The following is a 23,138-nucleotide window of genomic DNA, read 5'->3' on the forward strand; positions in this document are numbered from 1 at the left end:
TGGGTAACCGTCTGAAATTTGGGGACATTGTTACCCGCACCATATTAAATAATGACCTAGAAGGACTGTGGTGTTGGTTTACCCTTGTGTAAATTGTGCGATGTGAAGTTCACCCAGGGTTGAATTTTGCCCCACCAAGCAAAATAAGGTCAGATAGCACTTTTGTAGAATGCAAGTGCATTGTGGATGTTGCTTCAATAAATTCTATTGATTTCATTGAGGATGTATATCCTGCTTCACTGCCAAAGCCTCAAACCACAGTAAATATAAAAATGGAATTAGTGGGGTGGAAATTCAGTATTTTAAAAGTGACTTAAAAAACAGCAAGTGTTATGTGAAGCAAAAGCAGCTAATTCAGGGCAGGGGGAGAGATAAACCATAAACGCTATAAGACACCACTAAAAGCTCAAAGTAATATTTAAAAAAAGTCCTACAACTCCCAGCATTCCTCAGCCAGCCATGGTGGCTGGGGAATGCTGGGAGTTGTAAGACATTTTCTTTGTAAAGATGCATGGGATTGCACCCTTAAGGGCCACCACTAAAAAGGCCCTTTCTTCAGTACCCACTTGCCGCCCTTAGGCAACAGAGGACCCAGAGAAGTTCTTAACAGGCAGGCAGGCAGGTGCATGCAAGAGAAGGTGGTCCTTCCTATGCCCAGGCTGGACAACAGCCTTGTCAGGTAGGCTGGTCTTATCTCACAGATTGGGGGGTCAAGCGTTTTTGTCTTGGCCACTCCTACACTAGTTCTTGATGCAGCAAAGTTTAAGAAATTGCTGATCTCTGCTAACTTCAGATTTCTAGCCACCACCACCCGACACAGTTTAGAGTAAATTTAGATACCACAATTAATGTTTTGTTCCCCTGAGCCAAAGCCACCTCCACTCCCCCACAGTATTGGAGGATAATGCTACTAGATATGATGGCTATATATTACATCCAGTATCAGAAGCAGTATACTGGGGGACGCAAGTGGGAGGGCGCTATTGCACTCACGTCCTGCTAGTGCAGTGGATGGTCACTGTGTGAACAGAATGCTGGACTAGATAAGCCTTTAGTATGATTCAGTAGGGCTCTTCTAATGTTCTTAATATTGCAGTCCATTCTATCAAGGATAAATAGTCTAGTTCTCAAGAGCGTAATTTTTTTAAATTTATTTTTCCCCCTTTTCAGGTATGGCCTTTATTACTTACATTCTGCTTGCTGGGATGGCTCTTGGCTTACAGAAAAAGTAAGTGTGGGGACCTCCCCATCTTTTGCATCTTGCGAACATTTATTGGGGTGGGGTGAATTTTCAGATTGGGGGATAGATGGGCATTTATGGGAGGGGGGTATCTTGCCATTGGTTATGCAGAATTCAGCAGTCGGGGATTAAATCAATGAGAGCCCTATTCGGAACTGGGTAGATCCGACGGCTTTAGCCAAGAGAGATTCTTCTCTGGTTAACTTTTGAAATATTTATATGGAGCTTTTCCCAGCATGGGCTGAAAACACCTTGCAACAGGGAGAGAAATAAAACTGCAGCTTCTATGAAATCAATAGAACAGAAATAAAAAAATAAAACTAGAAAACGTATCAGCCAGTTAGGGAAGTCACCATAGGACTGGGGTTGGGAATCTTTTTTCTGTCGAGGGGTGTGTCTATCAATGGCTACTAGTCCCGATGGCTGTATGCGACCTCCAGTATCAGAGGCAGTGTGCCTATGGACACCAGTTGCTGGGGAACATGGGCAGGAGGGTGCTGTTGTACTCCTGTCCTGCTTGTGGGCTTCCCGTGGCTTGGCCACCATGTGAACAGAATGCTGGTCTAGATGGACCCTTGCTCTAATCCAGCAGGGCTCTTCTTATGTTCTTATGTAGTCCCCACTCAGCCATGAAGCTGACTAGGTGACTTTGTGACAGTCACTGATTCGCAGCCTAGCCTATCTCACAGGGTTGTTGTGAGTATAAAATAGAGAGGAGGAGGATCACGTAAGCTGCCTTAGGTTCCTTGCAAGAGGAAAAAGGGCGGGATATACATGTAATAAAGAATAGTAAAAAATCATAGAGGAAGAGACTTTCTCTAAGGCAGCCTCCTACCACCACCACTGTGTGCCTCCAAATGTTTCGGGCTACAGCTCCGATTGTCCCTGAACACGGGCCATGTTGGCTGGGGGTGATGGGAGTTGCAGTCCAAACCATCTGGAGGGCAGCAGGCAGGTCAAGGCTGCAAGGTATGTGGAACCCAGGCGGAGTAAAGCTGTAACGGTTCGCTTGTCAAAAGCCGCTACGTAAGAGCATCTAAGCCCAGCAGGCTGGCTTTTGCCCGGAGCCTGAGCTTCCACCCCCCACCCCGCTTCATGCACGCTTAGCTACGGAGTAAGTCTCGTTGAATTCAGGGGGATGAAGTTCGGCATAAACAGGCTTCAGGTTCGCACGCTCATTTGTTTTTATTTATTTGTTAGATGGATTAGCTGCCCACCTGGCTGGCTACCTGGCCACGCTAGGGTGGACCGTGAGCTCTCTGGGGCAGGGGTTCTGGGGCCCTCTGCTGTGGCAACGGTCGCGCTGCTCCGCGATGCCCACGCGGGGTAAACATGACCTGGGGGCCGGTGGCGCCTGTGCTCTGCCCCCTGGCACTGGCGCCACCAGCCGCCGCCGCCTGTCCCTTTGCTGGTTCTCTGGTCTCGCCCCCTCCTAGGTTTTCTCCAGAGGTCCTCGGTGTGTGTGCTAGCACGGCCCTCGTGTGGGGGGTGATCGAGGTCCTGGCCCTCTTGCTGGGCCTGTACCTCGCAACTGTGCAGAGCGACCTGGGCACGTTCGACCTGCTTGCGTACTGCGGCTACAAATACGTGGGGTGAGTCGGCACCTCGGCCTTGCACAGCCTTCCCCGACCTGGCGCCCTCCGGATATGCTCCCAGCTCCCCCAGCCAGCGTTACAGAGTTACAATCTAGAAGTCAGGGCACAAAAGGAAAGGGGGTTGGGAGGGAGGAGGAAAAAACTAATCCGGGCACTAGCTTCTTCGGTGCAATGGGACATAGCTGGTCTTGCAGCTACCATTCAAACTGGAGCTTGCACCGTAGACGTAGGCTTGCAGCCCTCAGGAATGAAGCACCAGGTCAGACTGTTTGTCGATAGAGCCCAGTACTGTCTACTCTGCCTGGCAGTGGTTCTCCAGCATCTTGGGCAGAGAAAGTTCTTTCCCTTAATCTGCTACCTGATCCTTTTTAACTGGAGATACTGGGGATTGAACCTGCAACCTTCTGCATGCAAAGCATGTGCTCTGCTGCTCAGCGAAGGGCCTCCCCTTTGCTGTGGTCTGTGCAGGGGTGGCGGGACTTCTGGCCCTCCAGACATTTGCTGGAGTACAGCTCCAGTCCAGTTGCAATTAAGCATCCAGTGCCCACATTTACTTTTTTCCCCTCCTCCCTCCAAATCCCCTTTCCTTTTGTGTCGCGTCTTTTCGACTGTAAGGCTGCAGGCTAGGGCGGCCCAATTCCTTACCTTTGTAACCTGCCCTGGGAGCCTTTTTGCTGAAGGATGGGATAAGAATGCTACAAATAAATTAATTACATTTGGCCATGCTGGCTGGGGATGATGGACATCCTAGCCCCAACACATCTGGAGGGCCCCAGGTCGGGGAGATCGAAGTCCATGCACAGATCTCATCATCTGCGAATGGACTTAGGAAGCTGCTAACGGTGCGGTTTCCTCCTCCTAGGATGATTCTCTCTGTTGTGGGCGGCCTGATCTTTGGCAGCAACGGCTACTATATTGCCCTGGCCTGGGCCTCGTGTGCGCTGATGTATTTCATGGTGAGTGCTGCCGTGTGGGGGGAAGCCCTGTGGACCGGGGTGCTCCCAGGGATCCCTGGGGCAGGACGTCCCAGGCAAGAGTGAGCTGGATTGGCCGGGCCTGCTGAGGAGGGCTTAAGAGCCCCAAGGTCTCTCATCCTGCATTGTTTCCCCAAAGTGGCCAGTCGGATGGAACATAAGCAGACCATTGGCCCATTGAGCTTAGCACTGCCTACTCCAGGGGTGCTGAACCTGATTTCCTGGCTTTTGCACAGCTTCCCTCCATTTCTAAAAGGTTGCGATGTCTCTCCTAAGGCCTGGTTACTGGCAGGGAGAGCTTTAAGCTAAAAGAGGCTCCCCCCCCCCCTTTGGCCTTAGGATCTGGCCACCACTTCTCCAAAAGGGAATTTGGCACTCAGGGCGAAAGAGATTCGACGCCCCTGGTCTATGCTGACTGGCAGGCAGTCTCAGATGGGGTTCTTTTCCCAGCCCTCACTGGAATTGCTGGGGATTGAACCGGGGGTCTTCTGCATTTATGTATTTATTTTATTTTAAAAATGTCTTGTATGCCTTTCAGGGCAGAAGCCCTCCCAAGGCAGCTCACAGCAATAAAATACATAAAAATTCAGAGCATGTGCTCAGCCATTGAATTACAGCTCTTTCCAAGAATAGCGGCATACGAGTAACAAAGGCAACTTGCACAAATGAGTATTTATTTATTTATTTACATCACTTCTACGCTGCCCTTTAGCCCGAAAGGCTCTCAAAAGATAAGTAGCACGACTGTCCGTACTTTGGTCCATCTAGCTTCGTATTCTCAACACTGATTGGCAGTGGCTTTCCAAGGTTTCAGACGGGGCCTTTCCAAGCTCCACTTGGAGATGTCAGGAATCGAACCTGGGACCTTCCGCACACTGAGCTGTGTCCCTTTGTCCTGAAGCTTCCACATCGAGCTGTGGTTTCGTGCCGGAAGCTTCCCAGGAGTGCAGTGGGGCAATAGCTGAAAGTGATAGATATGTTCCCTGTGGACTAGACTTCTGGGCCATACTGGTCGGCATCCTACAGTGTCATTCTGGCAGCACAAATGACATTGCACTAGCAGAAACGTGATTTCTGAAGTGTGTGCATGAGGTATGTTTGTGCAAGGGCAGTTGCACAGCTGCTTGCAGATCACAGTTCTGTAACTGGTTGTACAGTGGGAAGATTCAGCAGAGCTCTGCTAGCGCTGTTTTGAGTTTGCAGAATGATGCCTTTGGATGCTGCGTGCCGCCTCTGAGCATGGAAGCTCTGTCGTGACCATTGAGGGACCCTTATAACTGAATTTGGCTAAACCCCGCTTTCAGAGCCGTCTGAGCCAGGAGCTGTTGTCACATCTTGAGGCTAAGGGTTAGCGAATTATGCATTGTGTCTTTGCTCTACCGCTCACCTGTCTCAACGGGTGATGCTGACTTCAGGGGAATCCAGAGATGAGGGTATTATGGCTAACCGGATGAGATTGGGCTACAGTCCCCATCCACCCTGACTACTTACTTATTTACTGTGCTTTTAAACTGCCCAATCAACGTTTCCCGGCTGGTGTTTTAACACATAAAAAATATGCAATACAAACTTCTAAGACCAAAAAAAAAACAGCCCAGAGATAAATCCAGCAGCAAAGAATAAAAACATCTCAGCACATAAAATCAGTAGCAGAATAAAATACTTAGGGTGCAATCCTATGCGTGTTTAGATAGAAAAACCCCACAACTCCCAGCATGCCCCAGCCAGCCACGCTGGGAGTTGTGGGGTTTTTCCATCTAAACACACATTGGATTGCACCCTAAAGCCCTTAAAAGCAGTTCTCAAATTGCCTGGGGGAATCAGAAGGGATGCACCTAGTGCTGGCAAGACCATAACATAGGTGCCAGGCGAGCCTCTCTGACCATTTTCCATGGTGGCTGAGGCTGATGGGAACTGGGTGTCCAACAAGGTTTGGAACAATTAGGGAGCAGAGTTTCTTTTCTGTAAAGTGTGCGGGGGGAGAAAATGAGCGTGTCCCTTCTTTCCTAGCCTGTGACGCAGTTTTCCTCTCTGCCTTCCTCAGGTCTGCTCCTTACGGATGAAGATCCTTCCTTCGATGGTGCACGAGGGGCTGAGCCGGCCTAGCGGGCGGGCGCAGATGTATGTCACGCTAGCGGCAGCTGCCTTCCAGCCTCTGATTCTTTACTGGCTGACTGTACAGTTGGTGCATTAAAACAGGCTGCGGGTGGGAGAGGATTGTTCCATGGGTGTCCCGACGCCAGCGGCCCACAAGCCGTCCTCTTCCTGCTCACCTTCTCCCACCCACCCCCAATTCCATGACGTATGTTCCCCGATTTCTCCTCCCCCCCCCCCCGCACTCCACAATACTCTGAGTCCTGGGCTCGGAAGAGGAGGGCAGACGCAGGGGGCTCGTGCTCCATTCCCACACGGAGCGAGGCTGAATAAAGGAGGATGGCATCCTCTCCATGCTTCCATCCTGGGAGCAGAGGGGAGACACTGCCCCGCCCCGAATTCGGGCTCAATGCTGCCCTGAAGGCAAGTCCGAAGTCTGCCGCCTCCATTTCCACTGGCGAGTGTACATACCTCCTTGTTTTAGAGTGTGTGCAGGATGGGGGGGATACAGGATGGGGTGAGGCAGGGTGTCTCTGGACTCTCTCTTGCTCATCGGAGCAGTTTTACTATGCAAATGGCGATGCGCAGGATTGCTGATGTATCGTCTTTTTTTTCCTTCCTGGACAAAGTGACCCATCTTTCCCTTCCCACCCTGGCTGTTTCACTCATGCTAGGGGTAGCCATCCTGGTGTCCTCCAGATGTTTTGGACTACAACTCTGCTAATCCCTGGCTATTGGCGATGACTGGGGATTATGGGAGTTGTAGTCCATCATGTCCGGAGACCACTGGGTTAGCTAGATGGCTCTTGCTTGTTCCTAGCTGGTGTTTTGCCCCCTGCCTGAGCACCAACAGCGGATACTTGTAGCGTAAGAAGGACCCAGCATCGCTGCAGCGTCGGTGCTGAGCGGCAAGCCTTCCACTGTGGACTATGCTCTTGTTCACAACCCAGTCTATGTTGAGGTGTCTTGCCTTCGCTCCATGGGAGAAAGTACATGGGAATTTTGCTCACTCACTCACTCTGCGTTGTTTTCATTCAGTATATGCTTCTATATATTGAGCTTTGCTGTGTGGCGTTTTTTTTAAGGCTCTATCCCAGAATTCAGGCCAGCAAAAGGGTGGGTGGATAGGTTTAGAAACACAAAAAAGCCTTATGAAATCTGCAGAACTGAGAGTTGTGTTGTACCTAGTGTTAAGGGGTGGGAAAGTAAATTATTTTTACTTCTCCCATCTGTTTTTGAGAGGATTCATTCTTGGAAGCAACGAGAGAGACTGTACAACCACCGAAAAAACGATGCTTGATAACTGATGTGTTTGTGTTTTTAAAATATCTCCTTCTGTACAGTTGTCAACTTTTTTATCTGCTGGCAAGGTTCCTGTGCTTTTAAGAACGGCCCAATGGAATAAGCCTCGTTTTATACGACGCGTGTGCGAAGCGGGCTTGGGTAATTTCTTTGCATCACCCATTCTTTCGGCACTGCCGTATGCCCACCTTCCTAAAATGTGGCGGACCTTTCCAGTACAGCAATAATTCCCCTCTTCTTATCTTGTGCTATGCATCTTGGCCAGCAGATGGCGGTAGGCACCTCGAGCACCAGGTGGGGAGATTTTGATCTGGTACTTGGCTGTGTTTGGGGGATTTTTTTTTTAATGGTTTGTCTGAATTTATTGGAGTGAAAAATCATTCTGTTTGCTGTTTGTGACTACAAAGAAACTCCATGGAGGAGCTCCTGGGGGAGTGGATGGCTAAACACCCCAGCAGCGGCTAACCTCCCTTTTACCCCTCGGCTGTCAACTCACATGGGGCCTCCAGTCCCTCTTCTTTTGAGCCCCAACAGCAGGGTCAATGGGAGATGCAGCTTTTAAGGGAATTGGGAGCTTCTGCTCTCCTTTTGCTAGTTTGCAACATCAGCGGATCTCTCAGTAAGTGCCTGCGAAGAAAAACTGAGCCAGATGTAATGAGACAAAAAGCTTTGCAGAACCATTATAACGTATTTCATGATGGTTTGTTCAAAACAGTCTGAGTGGACTCGGCAGGGAGTACTGGACTTCATGCCTGGTGGCCATATCCAGCTCAATGGGGGTTCCAGTGTGGCCCTTTGGGCTTCCCTGGAAGGCTCCATCTCATTTCCCCCAACTACCGATCATTTTGGTTGTTTTCCAGCTTTTGTGCAGTTCCCCAACATTCTAAAAGGTTAAAATGCCTCTCCTGAGGCTTAGTCACTGTCTGTAAGAACTCTAAGCTTAAAATATGCTGGTGTCCCCCCCCCCCCCCCCCCGCCACACACACGCTTTTGGCTTCAGCTCCGCCAACCGCTGGAATGCAGCCCCTGAGGGCTTCTCCAAAATGGGATTTGGCCCTTGGGCTGAAAAAGGTTCTGCACCCAATAGACAGGCTCCTTCTGTGCTAGTCTTTCCCCCCTTTTATGTCAGATAATTTAGATGATCTTCCCCGCCCTTGCAAAAATGCAGTGCATTCCTGTGGCATTGTTTTTTAAGTCCTGATTTGTGTAAAGGGGGGACGGGGGACAGAGGGAGCTTCCATCTTGATTTGAGCGCCTTCGTTTTACTGGTGCGCACTCGTGTAGTGCTGTTGTCTCACCTGGCTGGTTTGTGGTATCATGCAAAACTGTCCCTTGCTCCATTCCCTGTGGCCCCCCCCCCCCCAATCATGGGCCTGTTCTGTAATGCTGCCCCTTCTGCTGCAGGGTTTCCAGAGATGAAGCAAGCCCAGACCGATCAGCCTTCCCTAAACCTAGCACCTCACAGGTGTTTTGGACTACAATTCCCATGATGGCAGCTGTAGCCCAAGCGATCTAGAGGGTACCAGGTTGAGGGAAAGCTGTGCTAGATTCAAGCCCCACACCCCACAAGTGAGCAAAAATGGACAAGAATATTGCCACTTTCAACTCATTCTCCCTCTAGAAGCTCATGATAGAGCACAGAAAATAGAAGGGAAAGAGAAGACGATTAATTTCACTTTTTCTTGTTCATGTATAGAATTGGCATCCGGCATGCACACTGCTTTTGGTTGGGGGCAGCTGAGAAATGAGCTATATAAGGATTTCCTGCCTTCACCGCTGTAGCCAGCCTTGCTACTTTCAAAGCAAACACAGAGGAAGGAAGAAACGCAATAGATTGTCAACGCAACCTTGTGTTACCTTCTGCCAAGCAAAAGATGTTCTTGAAGGGGAAGAGGTGGGCAGGCGACATTCTGGGCAGCAGCTGGGGGTGTCTTGTCAAGGAGGCCAGTACGGGCAAAATTCCTGCACCATGACTGCCTTCTGAAAGGGCTGCAGTGGGACCCCCTTGTGCACAACCAGCATTTTCATTGTGTTGGCCAAAACAACCCCTCCCTCTTTCCTCCTGCGTATGAGTGAGCGCCCACCACCTGGAAGCATCCAGAGTCAGGGCGGGAGTGTGGGATTCGGGCTGGTTTGAGGTCTGGGAGTGTCTCTCCTGCACTGCTCAGCGATCGGAGCCCTTGAAATGCTAAGAGGTTGGAGCCAGACTTGGTCATGCTTAAGAGTAGCCTCACTGCGATCAGTGGGGCATAGGTTAGTTATGACTGACTTGTCCCAGGGACTTTGGTAGGTCTACTCTCAATCTGGCTCCAACAGTGTTTATAGCATCTTTGCTTGCATAGCCTTCCTCGCACATACAGCAGGTTTGATCCCCAGTATCTCCATACAGGGCAAGGAAACACCTCCCTGAAACCCTGGAGAGCTGCTGCCAGTCAGTGTTAACAGTACTGGGGCTAGATGGACCAAATGTCTGACCCCACCCCTGCCCTGTGTTTCTGTGCTCACAGCCAGTAGGGTGTAGTGGCTAGAGCGTTGGACTGGGCCACGAGAGACCCCACTCAGCAGTGAAGCTCAGTGGGTGACCTTGGGCCAGTCCCTGACTTCCAGCCTAACCTACCTCACAGGATTGCTGTGAGGATAAAATGGAGAGGGGGGCTGTGTAAGCCATCTTGAGTTCCTTGCAAGAGACAAAAAAGGATATAAATTTAATAATAAATAAATTCCAGGCACCTTTTGAACAGCCTTTCCTAATCTGGTGTCCTCCAGATGTGCTGGACTACAACTCCCAGCATCCTGGATAATGGGAATTATAGTCCAGCACATCTGGAGGACACCAGGTTGGGGAAGGCTCCTGTAGATGTCTGTTCTCTCTCTGTCTTTAAAACTACAAAACTCATAAGTGTGATGTCTGAACTGATGCCCAAGCCTCGTGTGAACATGCCTGGCACCTTTCCACTGGCCCTCCGCTGCCCCCTTCTCCTGGCCCCCGGCCTGCATCTTTTACATCTCAAGCTCCAGGTCTTCCAGGCAGAGATTCGAGCATGTTTTAATTTTTTATTTTGCGCAGCGGCTGATTCTTGGGTTGGAGGGCCCTTGCTTGCCCAGCCAACAATGGCGGGTTTGCGGCATCGCTAATGAAGAGGGAGGGAAGCAAAGGAGCAACAGGGCAGCATGGAAACTGCCTGCGGCAAGAGAGGAAAAATACCAATCCTTGGGAGCAACCAGAGTATCGGGGAAAGTTGAAAAGAACTGTCTATGTTTAGCCTTGAGAACAGAAGGTTAAGGAACGGGGAGGGAAGGTGTGGAAGGATGGAGAGATGGATGTGCTGACAGCCTTCAAACACTTTAATTTTGTATCTTACAAGCGGAGATCTGCGTACATTCATGGATGTGGGGGCGGTTGGTTGTGCGTAATGCTGTCTGTGTCCTGTCTCTTTTTGCAGATACCCATTGACGGTATTTCCATACACTGTCCTTATGCTCCATTCCACCCCCACATTGCATGTTCTCACAGGCAGTCTAGCAGCTGACCCACACTACGCTGGTTTGCATGAAAATGTTGGACAGACAGCAGTTCAGGAATCTGGACAGAGATGACAGCAGCCTTGGAAACCGCGTCCAGGGGTGTTGTGAGGCACTTAACCCATTTGGGGCCCAGGCTCACGGGGCACAAATCTGCACAACATTTGCATATATCGCACTGTATTTACATATGCAAAAGTAGAAGTAATTACTAGGACTTATTTAATAAAATTTCACAGGAGGCAAAATCCAAACCATCTCAAATAAAATATATTCTTCCATTCGTTTGCACTCTACCCCACATCAACAGATATATTTTTTTAAATTGCCATGTAAGGAGAGATTTTGGGGTGTGCATGGTGCAGCATGCGGAGAGAGAAGAGTTAACCCTTCCCTCCCCAGCTGCAATCCCTGAAAAGTGCACTCTGCATGACAACTAAGCATTTAATTGCAATAAAACCCAAAACTCCAAACCCAGTTTCCACTGGCATTAATAGACATTCAGGGCTCTGGGACATAGATCCACAGCCCTGGGAAATAGATTTGGGGCCAGGCCTAGCCATGCCCCTGAATGAGTCAGACCACAGGGTCCATGTGGTTTGGTATTGTCGACACTGACTGGCAGCAGCTCTGCACGGTTTCTGGCAGGAATATTTCCAGCCCCACCTTGCAGATTGAACCTAGGGCCTTCTGCAAGCAAAGCTGGAGCTCCGCCACTGAGCCACGGCCCCCTCCCCTCAATATTTATTCAGCATCTTTAAAAGCTGGATCCAAAGGAGCTATTCTTTGCCCTGGCCCCTGGAATGCATGTCTCAGTCAAAAATAATAATGCTAAAGCCCCTTTGGAATGGTCTCCCACTCACCAAACACATTAAAATGACTGCTCTCTGCCTGAGAAATGCTTTGCTTTTTCAAATTGGGGCCAAGGATTAATCGCCTCTAGACAGTTCTGCTCCTTCAAAAAAACCCACACAGTTCTACTCACCATTGAATATCTAACACTAGGCCTGTGGAACAAACAAAAAATCCTTTTTCTCCTTTCCCAAGCAGAGATAATGTGTTTTGGGCATGGAGGTCCCATCTGCGGTCTTCAGTTGTAGTTGCTAGTGTCACTGGGGAGCAGGGGGGAAGGTATGGGACTGATTCTGCCCTAAGGCAAAGAACCTGGGCTCTACAAGGGATGGGGAAGGGAGAAGAGACCCACCTGGCCAGATAAAATTGGTTTGTGCTTTGTTTCAAATCCAGCAAAGGTTGAAACAGCCGGAAGGCAGGTATGTTACTTGACTGGCTGGCTTCTCAAGGGAGGAAAAGCTGATGGGCTCTCACCTTCCTCAAACATTTCAGCATGAATCTAACAACACACGGGGCCCACAGTCCTATTCGGGATACATCTGTGCAACATCTGGGAAGAAGCAGAAGCCAGCTTCTCGTGCAGCATTCCTCAACCTGGTACCCTCCGGATGTTTTGGACTCCAATTCCCATCAGCCCTGGCCAGCATAACTAATGGCCAGGAATGCTGGGAGTTGAACCCCAAAACATCCAGAGCGCAGCCACTTGAGGAAGACCGCTGCAATGAGTCCATCCCAAACAGATTCCGGGACATCTAATATTCTTCAACAACTCCATTCTCCCTTAAGATAACTCCCTCTTTGTCTTCTTCCACATCTCACCTCTTACCTTCATGCAGGGCACCTACCCAGCTAAAGGGATAGGGTACCAGGTGAGGGGGGAAAGCCTCTGCCCATCAGTGCAGACAACACTGGGGTGGATGGACAAATTGTCTGACCTGGTTATAAAGGCAGCCTCCTATGGGCAGTTTCCAGTTGGACACGAGTGCAAATGTAAATTACATTGCCAGGTTTCCGGGGAATCCCATTGCTTTGCAATGGGTGTGGCATGATAGGTCCCTTCCGCTAGCACATTGTGATTTAAGTTAGCGCTCATGTCTGACTGGATACTGCCCCAGGTCTCTGCTAGGAGGGAACGGGCAACTCAACGTGCTACAGACCCCCAGTCGCTTAGTAAAGTGCCCGGTGCTCTGGAAGAACGGGGGTAGCTGGTGCAGCACAGGCCTAGGCAAACTCTAGGCTTCAGGCATCTGTCTACTTTGTTTTTCACTGGGACCCCGAGATCCACCCACTGAAGGCAAGTGCAAAATCCCTGAGTGCAATACCTTGATTAGGCAAGCTCAAGGGTCACAAAAAGTCTACATGCTTTCGAGATCGCCACATTGCTTCATCAGGCAAGATGTTACAAAAAGCAGTTTGTCCAGAGGGGGGAGAGAAATAGGAGGGAGTGGGAAAAGGCTGGCTGGGTACTGTAGTCAGAATATCTCCATCGTCAGGGTCGTGAGATGATTTGGAGGAGGAGGGTTTGCAGACATTCAAATGGGGCTCTTCCAAGTGATGCGATGGTTTCAGGGCCCCCAAGATACTGGTGGGGAACCTTGGGTCCAGGGGAACAAACCTCTCCCCCTTCCCCCAACTATTATTATTATTAAATAATTTGTGGTTGGTAATTTCTGTGAACTGCCCAGATAGCTATTGGGTGGTATAGAAGAAGATAACAATAACAACAACAACAATTCATTTCTCTGCCACTGAACAGCCGAAGCTCTCTGGGCTTTTCACAAAAATTACAAACCACAAACTATTGATCATTTAGTGGTTTCCCAGCTTTTGTGCTGTTTTTCCCTCTTTCTGAAAGGTTGAAATGCCTCTCCTAAGGCTCACTGACGGGCAGTAAAGAGCCTTAAGCTGAAACATGCTGAGGTTTTTTTAAAATTCTGGCCCCCTTGCTTTCAGCCCACCCACTGCTGGAATGTTGCCCCACAAGAGTTCTCCGAAAGTGGGTCTGGCCCTCAGGCTGAAAGAGGTTCCCTGTTGCTGCCCTAGGGAAACTAGGAACAAGAAGGCCACAGACAATTGTAGGTCCTCCATTTTTGAAAACATAAAACCCAGCTGTTAACTCAAAACTCTTCATCCTTGTTGGTTGCCGGTGGGGCAAAAGAGCAACTCAGGAAGAGGGACACATATTTGCAGAATGAGGGGGCCTCTGAGCAGATTGCTCAGACCAAGAATTTGTTTTCAGGACCAGAAATAGAACTTGCACACAAATCTACACACCTGTCCACCGCCCCCGCTTTATTGCCTAATTTAGGAGGGTGGAAGGTTTTCTGTTGTTGCTGTTTTTGGAAGTCAGAAACCCTTGCTGATCTACTGCAAATCACCCAGAGATCCCAATCTACTTTCGCCCTGCCCAGGTTGTAGTGGCTAAGAGACTGAGCTGCAAATTAGGAAGTCTCTGTTTCAAATCCCAACCCTGCTATGAAATCTTCAGGTGGGCTTAAGCAAGCCACTCACTACAAATAGATAACATGTGTGAAGCACTTTGAACACCTTAGCATGCTATATAAGATGTGAAGTATTGTCTTTATAGTGTGAACATGTTCTCACAAGTGTAGGGAAGGTTGCCAACTTTCTCTTCTAACCATCCCTTGCTCCTCTGACTTTAACAGCTTGATCTGCAGCCCTGATGAATATCTTTTATTGACAGGTTGTATTGCTGCTTCTGTTTTATGTATACATTTTAATGGGGTTTGGGGGTTAAATTTTAGTAATATAATCTTTATTGTAAAGCTGCCTTGGGGTTTATTTTTGAGGGATGGGACTGCAATCCTATACCCATCTTATTTACCTAAGAGTAAGTCCAACTGAACTCAATGGGGCTTAATTCTAAGTAGATGTGTATAGGAATGTGCTACATCTGAAGGAATCTCCACACCTCTGCCTTGAACTCACTAGATCAGGGGTGAGCAAAAGGTAGATCAGGATCTACTAGTAGATCTGTAGGTGACCTGCAGCAGATCTTCAAGGATCTCTGGCCCCCAGTCGTTTAACCACAGCAATGAGAAGACTCCCCACAACTACGCATACACACACTAAATTAGGCTACTCAAATGAAAAAAGCTTGGGGTGAGGAAAACCAGGAGTGGAGTTTTTATACGGAAGGACTGTGAGCTCAATGCAGATACTGAAAACAAAGTTTTGGTCTGAGCCACGTGCTCAGAGGCGCCCTGTTCCTTAATTCTACTCGGCATATGTCTGCCCACCTGAGCCGCTATTTTGAACCTAATTCCAGTTGGTGGACCCAGAGGTTCTAGTAAAAATCCAATGCAGATTGTGGACAGGGCTGGAGTCAAGGGTAGGCATGGTTGGGCACTTATTTATTTATTCACAACATTTCTATTCCGCTCCACATCTAAACAGATTCTCAAGGGGTGAACACGAGATAAAATGAACAAAAGATAATATATTAAGATTGTTCTTTAAAAAACAGAGTGCCAATAAAAGCGAGGCTGGTTAACCAAGGAACACTTCCTGGAAAAGGGCAGTTTTCAGGAGACGCCAGCGTTGGCGCCTGCCTGAACTCCAGAGGCAGGGAGTTCCACAGGACGGGAGCCACCACACTGAAGGCTCTTCTCCAGGTGGACTCCAGTCAGGCCACTTGCTGAGGGCCCACATCCTAGAAGGGGCCCACTGACAAGCGCCCCTGGACTTGCTCTTGCTCGTCCCCATTGCAACCTGCTTGTTCCCCTGCCTCTCGCTCTGGCCCAGACAGCGGTGAGGAGGAGGAGCAGCAGATGCCACGGCCTGCTTGCTCCCTGGCTCCCTGCTTGTCAAGCAAGCAAGTGGTAGAAATGAATAGCAGCAGCTGACAATGGTGGTGAGAAGGGAGACTCACTGAGTGAGGGGCCCATGGAGGGGTCTTGCCCAAAGACCCTGAAAAACCTGGAGCTGGCACTGGTTGCAGAAGCCTGACATCTGCCCGCACCAGGTGACCTGCTCTCTGCAATATGAGGGATAATAAATACTGACCTACCTTGCAGGGGTGTTGTGAGGAGTCCAATAAGATAACATCTGTGAAGCAGATACTATAAAAGTGCTATGTATAAAAATGCTAATTAGGATTATGTAGTGGAAAGCAGATTGACCTTGTTGGGCACAAAAGCAGGTCTGGGCTTTTTTTTTTTTTTTTCTGGTCAGCTAGCCAACACCTTAGAGGAGGGAAGTACGGTCAGCAAAATGCACTCTTCTCCCCCCACAATTGCACAGATCAAAAATAGTGGGAGTCACAGTCAAATTTTTTTTTTATTTCCAACAGAACTTCTTTATACAATAGTTCCCTGGGGAGGGATAGGAATGGGGGGCCCATCAGGGTCTTTTTTAAAAAAGAGGAATGAAAGAAGGAAGGAATATTACTGGGGTGATGGTTGCTCCTCCCCTGCAACCCTAAATGACCGGGCTCTCCAAATATCTTAATTTCGATTCCTTCTCGTCCCATTTTGTTTTGTTTTGTTTTGACTTACCCATGAGCAGGACAGAGTCAGACAAACACATTTCTCCCCTAACAAGCTATGACATGTGCAATCAGCAAGAGAATCAAGATAGAAAAACAGGTTGTCAAAAGTTACTGCAAAAAAATTAGACAATGCAGCAAGGCCTTAGGTAGGGTGATCAATGATTTTACAGGCCCCTGCTCCTAAGCCTTTAATGGCAGCGTGAACCCTAGACAAATAATACCTATCCCTGTGTCATGAGAAGCATCCCCGGAAGCTCAAGCTGCCATGAAGAGCAGGCTGGGTCTGGCTTTTGTTTTGTTTTGTTTCTGGTAAGTTGAAAATCCAGGAACTTGGATTCAAGGCTTTGTGTGAAGTCAAGAATTCAGACAAGAGGGGCCCTCTGAGAATACACAGAGTGTCTTGATCTGGCCACAGGCTTCTCTTCCACACACAAATATACACTTGGGATTTAGGTTGAGGCTTTCCAAAGCAGCAATCTGTCATGACTTCAATATAAGTTAGAGCCTAGCAGCACCGTGGCGTTGAGTCAAGGAACCAGTCTGATGAGGTCTGGCATAACAGAAACACCAGCTTAGGTTTTACCCCGCTGTGAATATAAATATAATTTACCTTGTTTGAGGAGGATATATCATAAATTAATCCACCCAAAAGTAGGTAAGAGTCTTAGAGGATTGCCATGTTCAGATCCCAATCCAGAGAAAATCATTCATATTTAAGTTCCATTAATTTCAGTGGGACTTAAGCATGGCTTAACTTTCTTTGGACGGGGGCTTCGTTTGGACTTTGTATTTTATTTTTATGTAATTTTTTGGTAGAAAAACAGCTTTAAAGATAGGGGTGTTAAAAAAAAAGAAAAGAAAATAAGTCCCAGTTGAAATTATTTTCTCAGCTAAAGATACTGAAATTATACAAAAATACTTGGATTTGCAGCCCCTTTGGACAACAAAAGGGTTTTACTGAAACACTTTGAAAGGTTTGTTTCAAAATTCTGTCCCTGGCGCTCAGACTAACCTACTTCACAGGGTTGTTGTGAGGATAAAATGGAGGAGGAGGAGGAGAACTATGTCAGCTGCCTCGGGCTTCTTGCAAGACGAAAAAAAGTGGGATATAAATGTAATAAATAAATAAATAAATAAATTTCTAACAGCAAATTGGTTTCCAGTTAAAGACATTGCGAGGGGCTACAAGGAGCGTAGGAAGCTGCCTTATACCAAATTGGAACACCTTAGCTCACTACACCAGCCTACCCAACTTAATGCCCTCCTGAGGTGTTGGACTACACCTCCCATCATCCACAGCCAGCATGTTGTAGTCCAGCACCTTTAGAGTGCACCAGTTTGGGGAAGGACCAGTGAGACCATTCATCCCTCTACCCCAGTATTGGTTACAGACCAGCAGGAAATGTCTCTCCAAGCTTTCAGAGAGGGGTCAATCTCTTTTTGATGGCAGAACCTCCTATTATAGGACTCACTTCCTAGAGAAGGTTAGATTCACCCCTTCATTGCTCAGTTTTCAGTGGGTGTTAAAAACTCCACATTTGGTAGTTTTGGGTTTTTTAATCAGGTGGTTGGTAGGTAGATTTGGAGGTCTTACCATCCTCTTTTTAATCCTTGTTTCCGTTTAAATTATTTTAATATTTTTTTGTGTATCACCTTGAGGGCCTTATGGCCAAAAGGCAGCCGATAAATATTTAAATACATAAATATGCAAGTACCTGGAGAGGCTGGGGATCAAACCTGGGACCTTCAACATGCAAAACATGTGGTCTCTACTAGGGACGGTGGAGAAATCCACAACGGATTCAAATGAGTTCAGGTTTCTGTTAACCTGACCTGCTGTTTCCACTGCAGACTTGCCATTTCCAGATTCCACAGACTTGCAGATTTTTTTTTACACCTTTCTGGGGGGATTTGTGCAAATACTTGCGCTAATGTGCACTTGTGCAACTGGAATGAGATTCTCATACATTCCTGAAAAAATCAGATTCTGTCAACGAGCGGATGACAGAACGAAAGACGCCTGACAATCTGTGAAACACAGACGAACAAAAGCCAGGCGTCCGCACGCTCTACCCACTGAGATATGGCCCCTCCTGATTTGCATGGGCTTGTCTTTGGATGGCTTTTAAGAAAAGGGTAAGGCAAAGGAGGATATCTATCCATGGCTGTTAGCTGTGATAAGTAAACAGATAAGTAAATAAGTAAACATGAGCCAAGGCAGCCTACGAGATGCTGGCGACAATCAATGAAATGCTGGACACCTTCATGTCCAGCCTTTTAAGCTTCTCAGATTCATCTACCTTGCAAAGAAACTGCTGAATTACATGGACTTTGGGCCTGATCAAGCAATGTTCTGCTTATGTTCTTACTTTGGATGCAGTGATGTCTGCTTTTGGGGGGAGGGGGTGTTAGTAATGTTTTTCTACCAAAATTTTTTTTAAAGGGGGGGGGGGTAAGCCTCCATTGAGACAGATTCTGACTCCCACAAAAGGGGACGCCACACGGAGGCCTCGTACTTCCCTCCCATATACCAGCAGCACAGCCTGAGGAAATACGGTGTGTGTGTGTGTGTGTGTGTGCAAAAAGCCAGCGGAAAAGATAGGCCTGTGCATTGCCATGACAACAGAGTACCTCCACCACTTCTCATCTCAGCATCCCTTCACCATCTGACAACATCCAGCAATTCAGAAGAAAAGAAAAGAAAAGAAAAGAAGGGCAACAAACATATGAATACCCATTCCTTGATTAGTCTTTGGGGGTAGAAAGGGGAAGATGGGGGGAACTTCCCCCGTGATCCAAATCTCCACTCGTACTCGTGCCACTTATAAAATGGCCGCTGTACTTTGCAGTCGTGATTTCCCTTATGGCTTTTTTTTCTTCTTCGTCGTCTTTTCCCTTTTTTTGTTTTTTTGGAGAATTTGTTAAGTTATTCTCACCACACTTACAAAAAATGGTCGGGCGGCCATATCTTGAGGACCCCCCCCCCAGGGGCTGGGGTCCTGGATGGAGTTTGGGGGAAAGGGCCACACGAGCCTTCCTCCAGGATTTTATTTTTTTTTTTAAAAAAACCAAAACAGTAGAAGAACAAAGTTTCCTGGCCCGGCCAAAGTCCACCCAAGAGCTGGAATTAAGTACACAGGAGAGAACTGAGCTTTGCTTTATGCATCCCCCCCAACCCCCACCCCAGACCCAAATACTGTCTGGATCCCTCACTCAATTTCAGCTGCAGCTGAACAATTCTGAATGCAACTGGGACGTCCATCGGTGGAGAAGATGCAGGCTTTCCTTTCCAAAATAGAGAACTGGTGGACGTTGTTCCTGGGGCTGGAACACAGGGGAGGAAGGGGGGGTGATACGACAGCCCCCATCCAATATGAGGCAGCAGGAGTATCTGTGTCCAAGGCAGCCAGGAAAGGGCAGTCTTGCAGAGTTATTGGCTTCAAACATGGGGGGTTACAGACCTGTGGTCGGTCCATCCCACCCCTGCCACAGTCTTAGCCATGTAACTTCATAGTCCGGGTTTGAGGGGGGGCATTCCCAGAGGAGTCACTAGGAACGAGTGTAACGATCCCCCCCCCCGTTCCCTTCAGTTGGTTCCGTTAGAAACTCACCAGCGTATAAACCATACTGAATGGCAGAAAGCAGAGAGGAAGAAAAAGGGGGTTGGGGGGAGAGAGGAAGAAAGAAACAGTCCGTCACCAACGTGAAGTCACGACCAAGGCAGACAAGAAAGACAAGAGAGGCATTTTTGTCCCTGTCTCATCATAATAAAAGGAACTCGGGTCATCTAACAAATACTCATTTTATAGTTTGCTATGCTTTCAGTGAATTGACAATTGAACTGCCAAGGGTTACGTTCACACATCACAGTAAGCCAGGATTCTTGGCTTACTGTGAATGTGCTGTGTGTCATGCATGCAGGCTGTTCACTCCCACTTTGTTCTTGCCCGCACGAGCAGGCAAATCCGGGGTGGGCGACTTGTGGCTCTCCAGATGTTCTGACCTACAACTCCCATCAGCCCTAGCCAGCATAGGCAATGGTGAGTGTTCATGGGATCTGGAGGGCCACAGGTCGCCCACCCAACTAGGAGAGGGTTTTTTGTGTGGAAGGACCGTGAACTCCAATCAGTGCTGGGACTCGAAACGAATTCCTGGGCTCAGAATTCTTTAATTCTAAGTTTCCAGAGGGTAGCTGTGCTAGTCTATTGCATAAACACCCTGGCACTAATCGGGATAAAGGATTTTTTATCCCACTACATGTGTTAATTGCCTTACCTAGTGTCAGGATGTTTGTGTGATCAGCAATAATTGCATTGTGAATGAACACTGTTAATACTGTGATCATCACTGCCAATAACTTCCCGCATTTAATTTTCTTCTGACCTCACTATTTACTATTCTTCCACCACCACCCCCGACACACACTGTATGTGCTGTATATAAACCTGAAACTCTTCATAATACTCCATGATCTGAGGAAGTGGGCTACAGTCGATGAAAGCTTATGCCAGATAAATTTGTTCGTCTTTTAGGTGCCGCAGGCTTCTTTTGCTGTTCTTAATTCTAAGTGTGCGTAGGCTTCGGTTGTTGAACCACAGGGTTCTAGTAAAAAACCAAAGTAGATCTTGCAAGCTTGAAGGCTGCCCAACCCTGTGCTAGAGGGTTACAATATTATACATGGGGTGGAGAAAGCGAAGAGAGACACAGCTGCTTTCTCCCACGCTCATAACACCAGAACCTGGGGTCGCGCCCAATACAGGGGCTCAGACATCGCCCTCATTCGTTGTAAAGACGTGGGGGGGGGGCCTGCAGGGACTAGCCTTTCCTCTTACTGTCGATACACACACACAACCCCACGCGTTTGGAGTGCATAAGAAGAGTATGTCCACGCGCCTCCATTTTAATCAGGCCAGGTTCCTCCCTTGCGTGAAAATGTTGTATGCATGGAGAGTGCGGTGCAGTGAAGTACTGGAGCCAGGACTCACACGGATGCAGGCAGGCATTTTTTAATTAGCAGGGATGTCATTGTCATCCCCTTCAAGCTTTCCTGTTCCCTCTGAGCTTAGCTGCAATCCTCAAAGTAGCTAAGGGGAAATGAATTTTCCCAGCAAAAATATACTGCTCCCTCTTCTAATGCAAAAGTATTTGCAGGTGGCTTTGTTTTGAATGGGCAGTTAAGGCTCACTGGCTTTACAAAACACCTGTGCTGAAATTGCTCCACTGGCTTCCAGTTTGCTACCGGGCCAAGTTCAAGTTATTATTATTGACATATAAAGCCCAGAACAACTTAGGACCAGGTGGCCTGAAATATTGTCTCCCCCTATATAGATCCATTTGATCAGTACGATCTCCAGGGGAGGCCTTGCTGTCTGTGCCACACCCTGCAAAATCTGGCAGCAACATGGCGATGGGCATTCTCTGTGGTGGCTTCCTCCCTCTGGCTTTCCCCTCTGCGATGCATCAGGCACCAACAATCATGAGCTTTCGACAATTACTAAAAACTAACTTGTTTACCCGGGAGAGCGCGCAGGACAGGAAGGCCTGGCGTGCTATGGTCCATGGGGTCACAAAGAGTCGGACACGACTGAACGACTGAACAACAACAAACTTGTTTACCATGGCTTTCCCCCACCATTACCTTATCTAAATGCTGTGATGCTTTTAATGATGCATTATTTTGCAACAGGCTGTGAACCACTTTGCGATTTTTTAAAATGGGAAGCGGTATATAAACGTTCTAACATGAATAATGAATAACAAAAAAACCTGTTCCTGATGGAGATGAAAACTGCTAGAACTGGTTTGTTGATACGGACCAACAGAGCTGCCTGCATTCTGGGACTCTCCTTGGGGGCGGGGCTATGGGGACTGTCGTGATGAGGTCTAAAAGGGGATTGGACAAATTCCTGGAGGAGGAGGCTATCAGTGGCTACTAGTCCTGATGGCTACGTGATAACCCCAGTATGAGAGGCAGTATGCCTATGTGCACCGGTTGCTGGGGAACATGGGTGGGAGGATGCTGTTGCACTCATGTCCTGCTTCTGGGTTCCTGGACTAGATGGACCTTTGGTCTGAATCACCAGGGATCTTCTTATGTTCTTATGAGTGCCTACCCTTCGAAATTTACCACTGCACACATTTTTCAACATGTGTGTGTCATCTGAATCCCTCTAATGAAATTGATGAGTGGGGTATTCAGGACAGACAAGAGAACGTTGTTGCTGGATCTTTGTTCTATTTTGCACCACACTTAATGTTAACCTGCAGTATTCACTGCCACAGGAGGGGCTGATGGGTCCTGGCTCAGATTGGTAGGAAAAAGGGCTTAGCAGAAATTCACGGATGAGTTATCTGTCAATAGCTATTAGCAGCAATATGGAGACTCCAGCTCTGGGGGCTCTGTACCCCTGAATAGCAGTTGCTAGGGGGCAAACGGCAGGGGAGCGCTGTAGCCTTCAGGTCCTGGTTGTGGACTTCCTGGAGGCCTCTGGTTGGCTGTTGTGGGAAATAGGATGCTGATGTAAACAGACTTTTGCTCTGATCCAGCATGGCTTCTCTTATATTCTTATGACTTATTTGCAGACCTGAGGCATTCCTTAATTGACTGGTTGCGGTTTGTATTGGCATTGTGTTTTTTAAACAAGTATAATTTTAATGTCCCCTTCATGGATCACTGCCTTGTTGTGGTGAAGGGGCTTGCGTAACTCAGTGAAGCCATAAGCTATGCCGTGCAGGGCCACCCAAGACGGACAGGTCATGGCAGAGAGTTCTGACAAAATGTGGTCCACTGGAGAAGGAAATGGCAACCCACTCCAGTATTCTTGCCAAGAAAACCCCATGGAAAGTATCACAAGGCTAAAAGAGATGACGCCGGAAGATGAGCCCCTCAGGTCGGAAGGTGTCCAATATGCTACTGGGGAAGAGCAGAGGGTATCTCCAAGTAGCGCCAGAAAGAGTGAAGCGGCTGGGCCAAAGCCGAAAGGACACTCAGCTGTGGATGTGTCTGGTGGTGAAAAGAAAATCCGATGCTGTAAAGAACAATATTGTTT

General features: G+C 48.1%; 2 protein-coding genes across 10 annotated transcripts in view; one reads left to right on the forward strand and one right to left on the reverse strand.

The window, feature by feature from the left end:
• Nucleotides 1-23,138, forward strand: part of YIF1A (Yip1 interacting factor homolog A, membrane trafficking protein) — a 36,120-nt gene that overhangs the window by 5,910 nt on the left and 7,072 nt on the right. For 2 of the 9 annotated variants that reach the window (XM_084824861.1, XM_084824864.1), the window contains 4 exons: nt 1,171-1,228; nt 2,677-2,832; nt 3,698-3,791; nt 5,854-5,930. In XM_084824861.1, coding sequence (XP_084680987.1) covers nt 1,171-1,228; nt 2,677-2,832; nt 3,698-3,791; nt 5,854-5,930 — 385 coding nt within the window. The other 7 variants (XR_014786369.1, XR_014786370.1, XR_014786368.1 and 4 more) reach the window with 7 other exon arrangements.
• CNIH2 (cornichon family AMPA receptor auxiliary protein 2) overlaps nt 19,001-23,138 on the reverse strand; it is a 52,641-nt gene continuing 48,503 nt past the window's right edge. Inside the window, exon 6 of the mRNA XM_084824869.1 lies at nt 19,001-19,716. Coding sequence (XP_084680995.1) covers nt 19,689-19,716 — 28 coding nt within the window. The 3' untranslated portion in view covers nt 19,001-19,688. The remainder of the gene's footprint in view (nt 19,717-23,138) is intronic.

Source organism: Heloderma suspectum, chromosome 17, assembly GCF_057233095.1.
Source record: "Heloderma suspectum isolate Gila_16-S chromosome 17, 16-S_ref, whole genome shotgun sequence".
Taxonomy (NCBI): Eukaryota; Metazoa; Chordata; class Lepidosauria; order Squamata; family Helodermatidae; genus Heloderma; species Heloderma suspectum.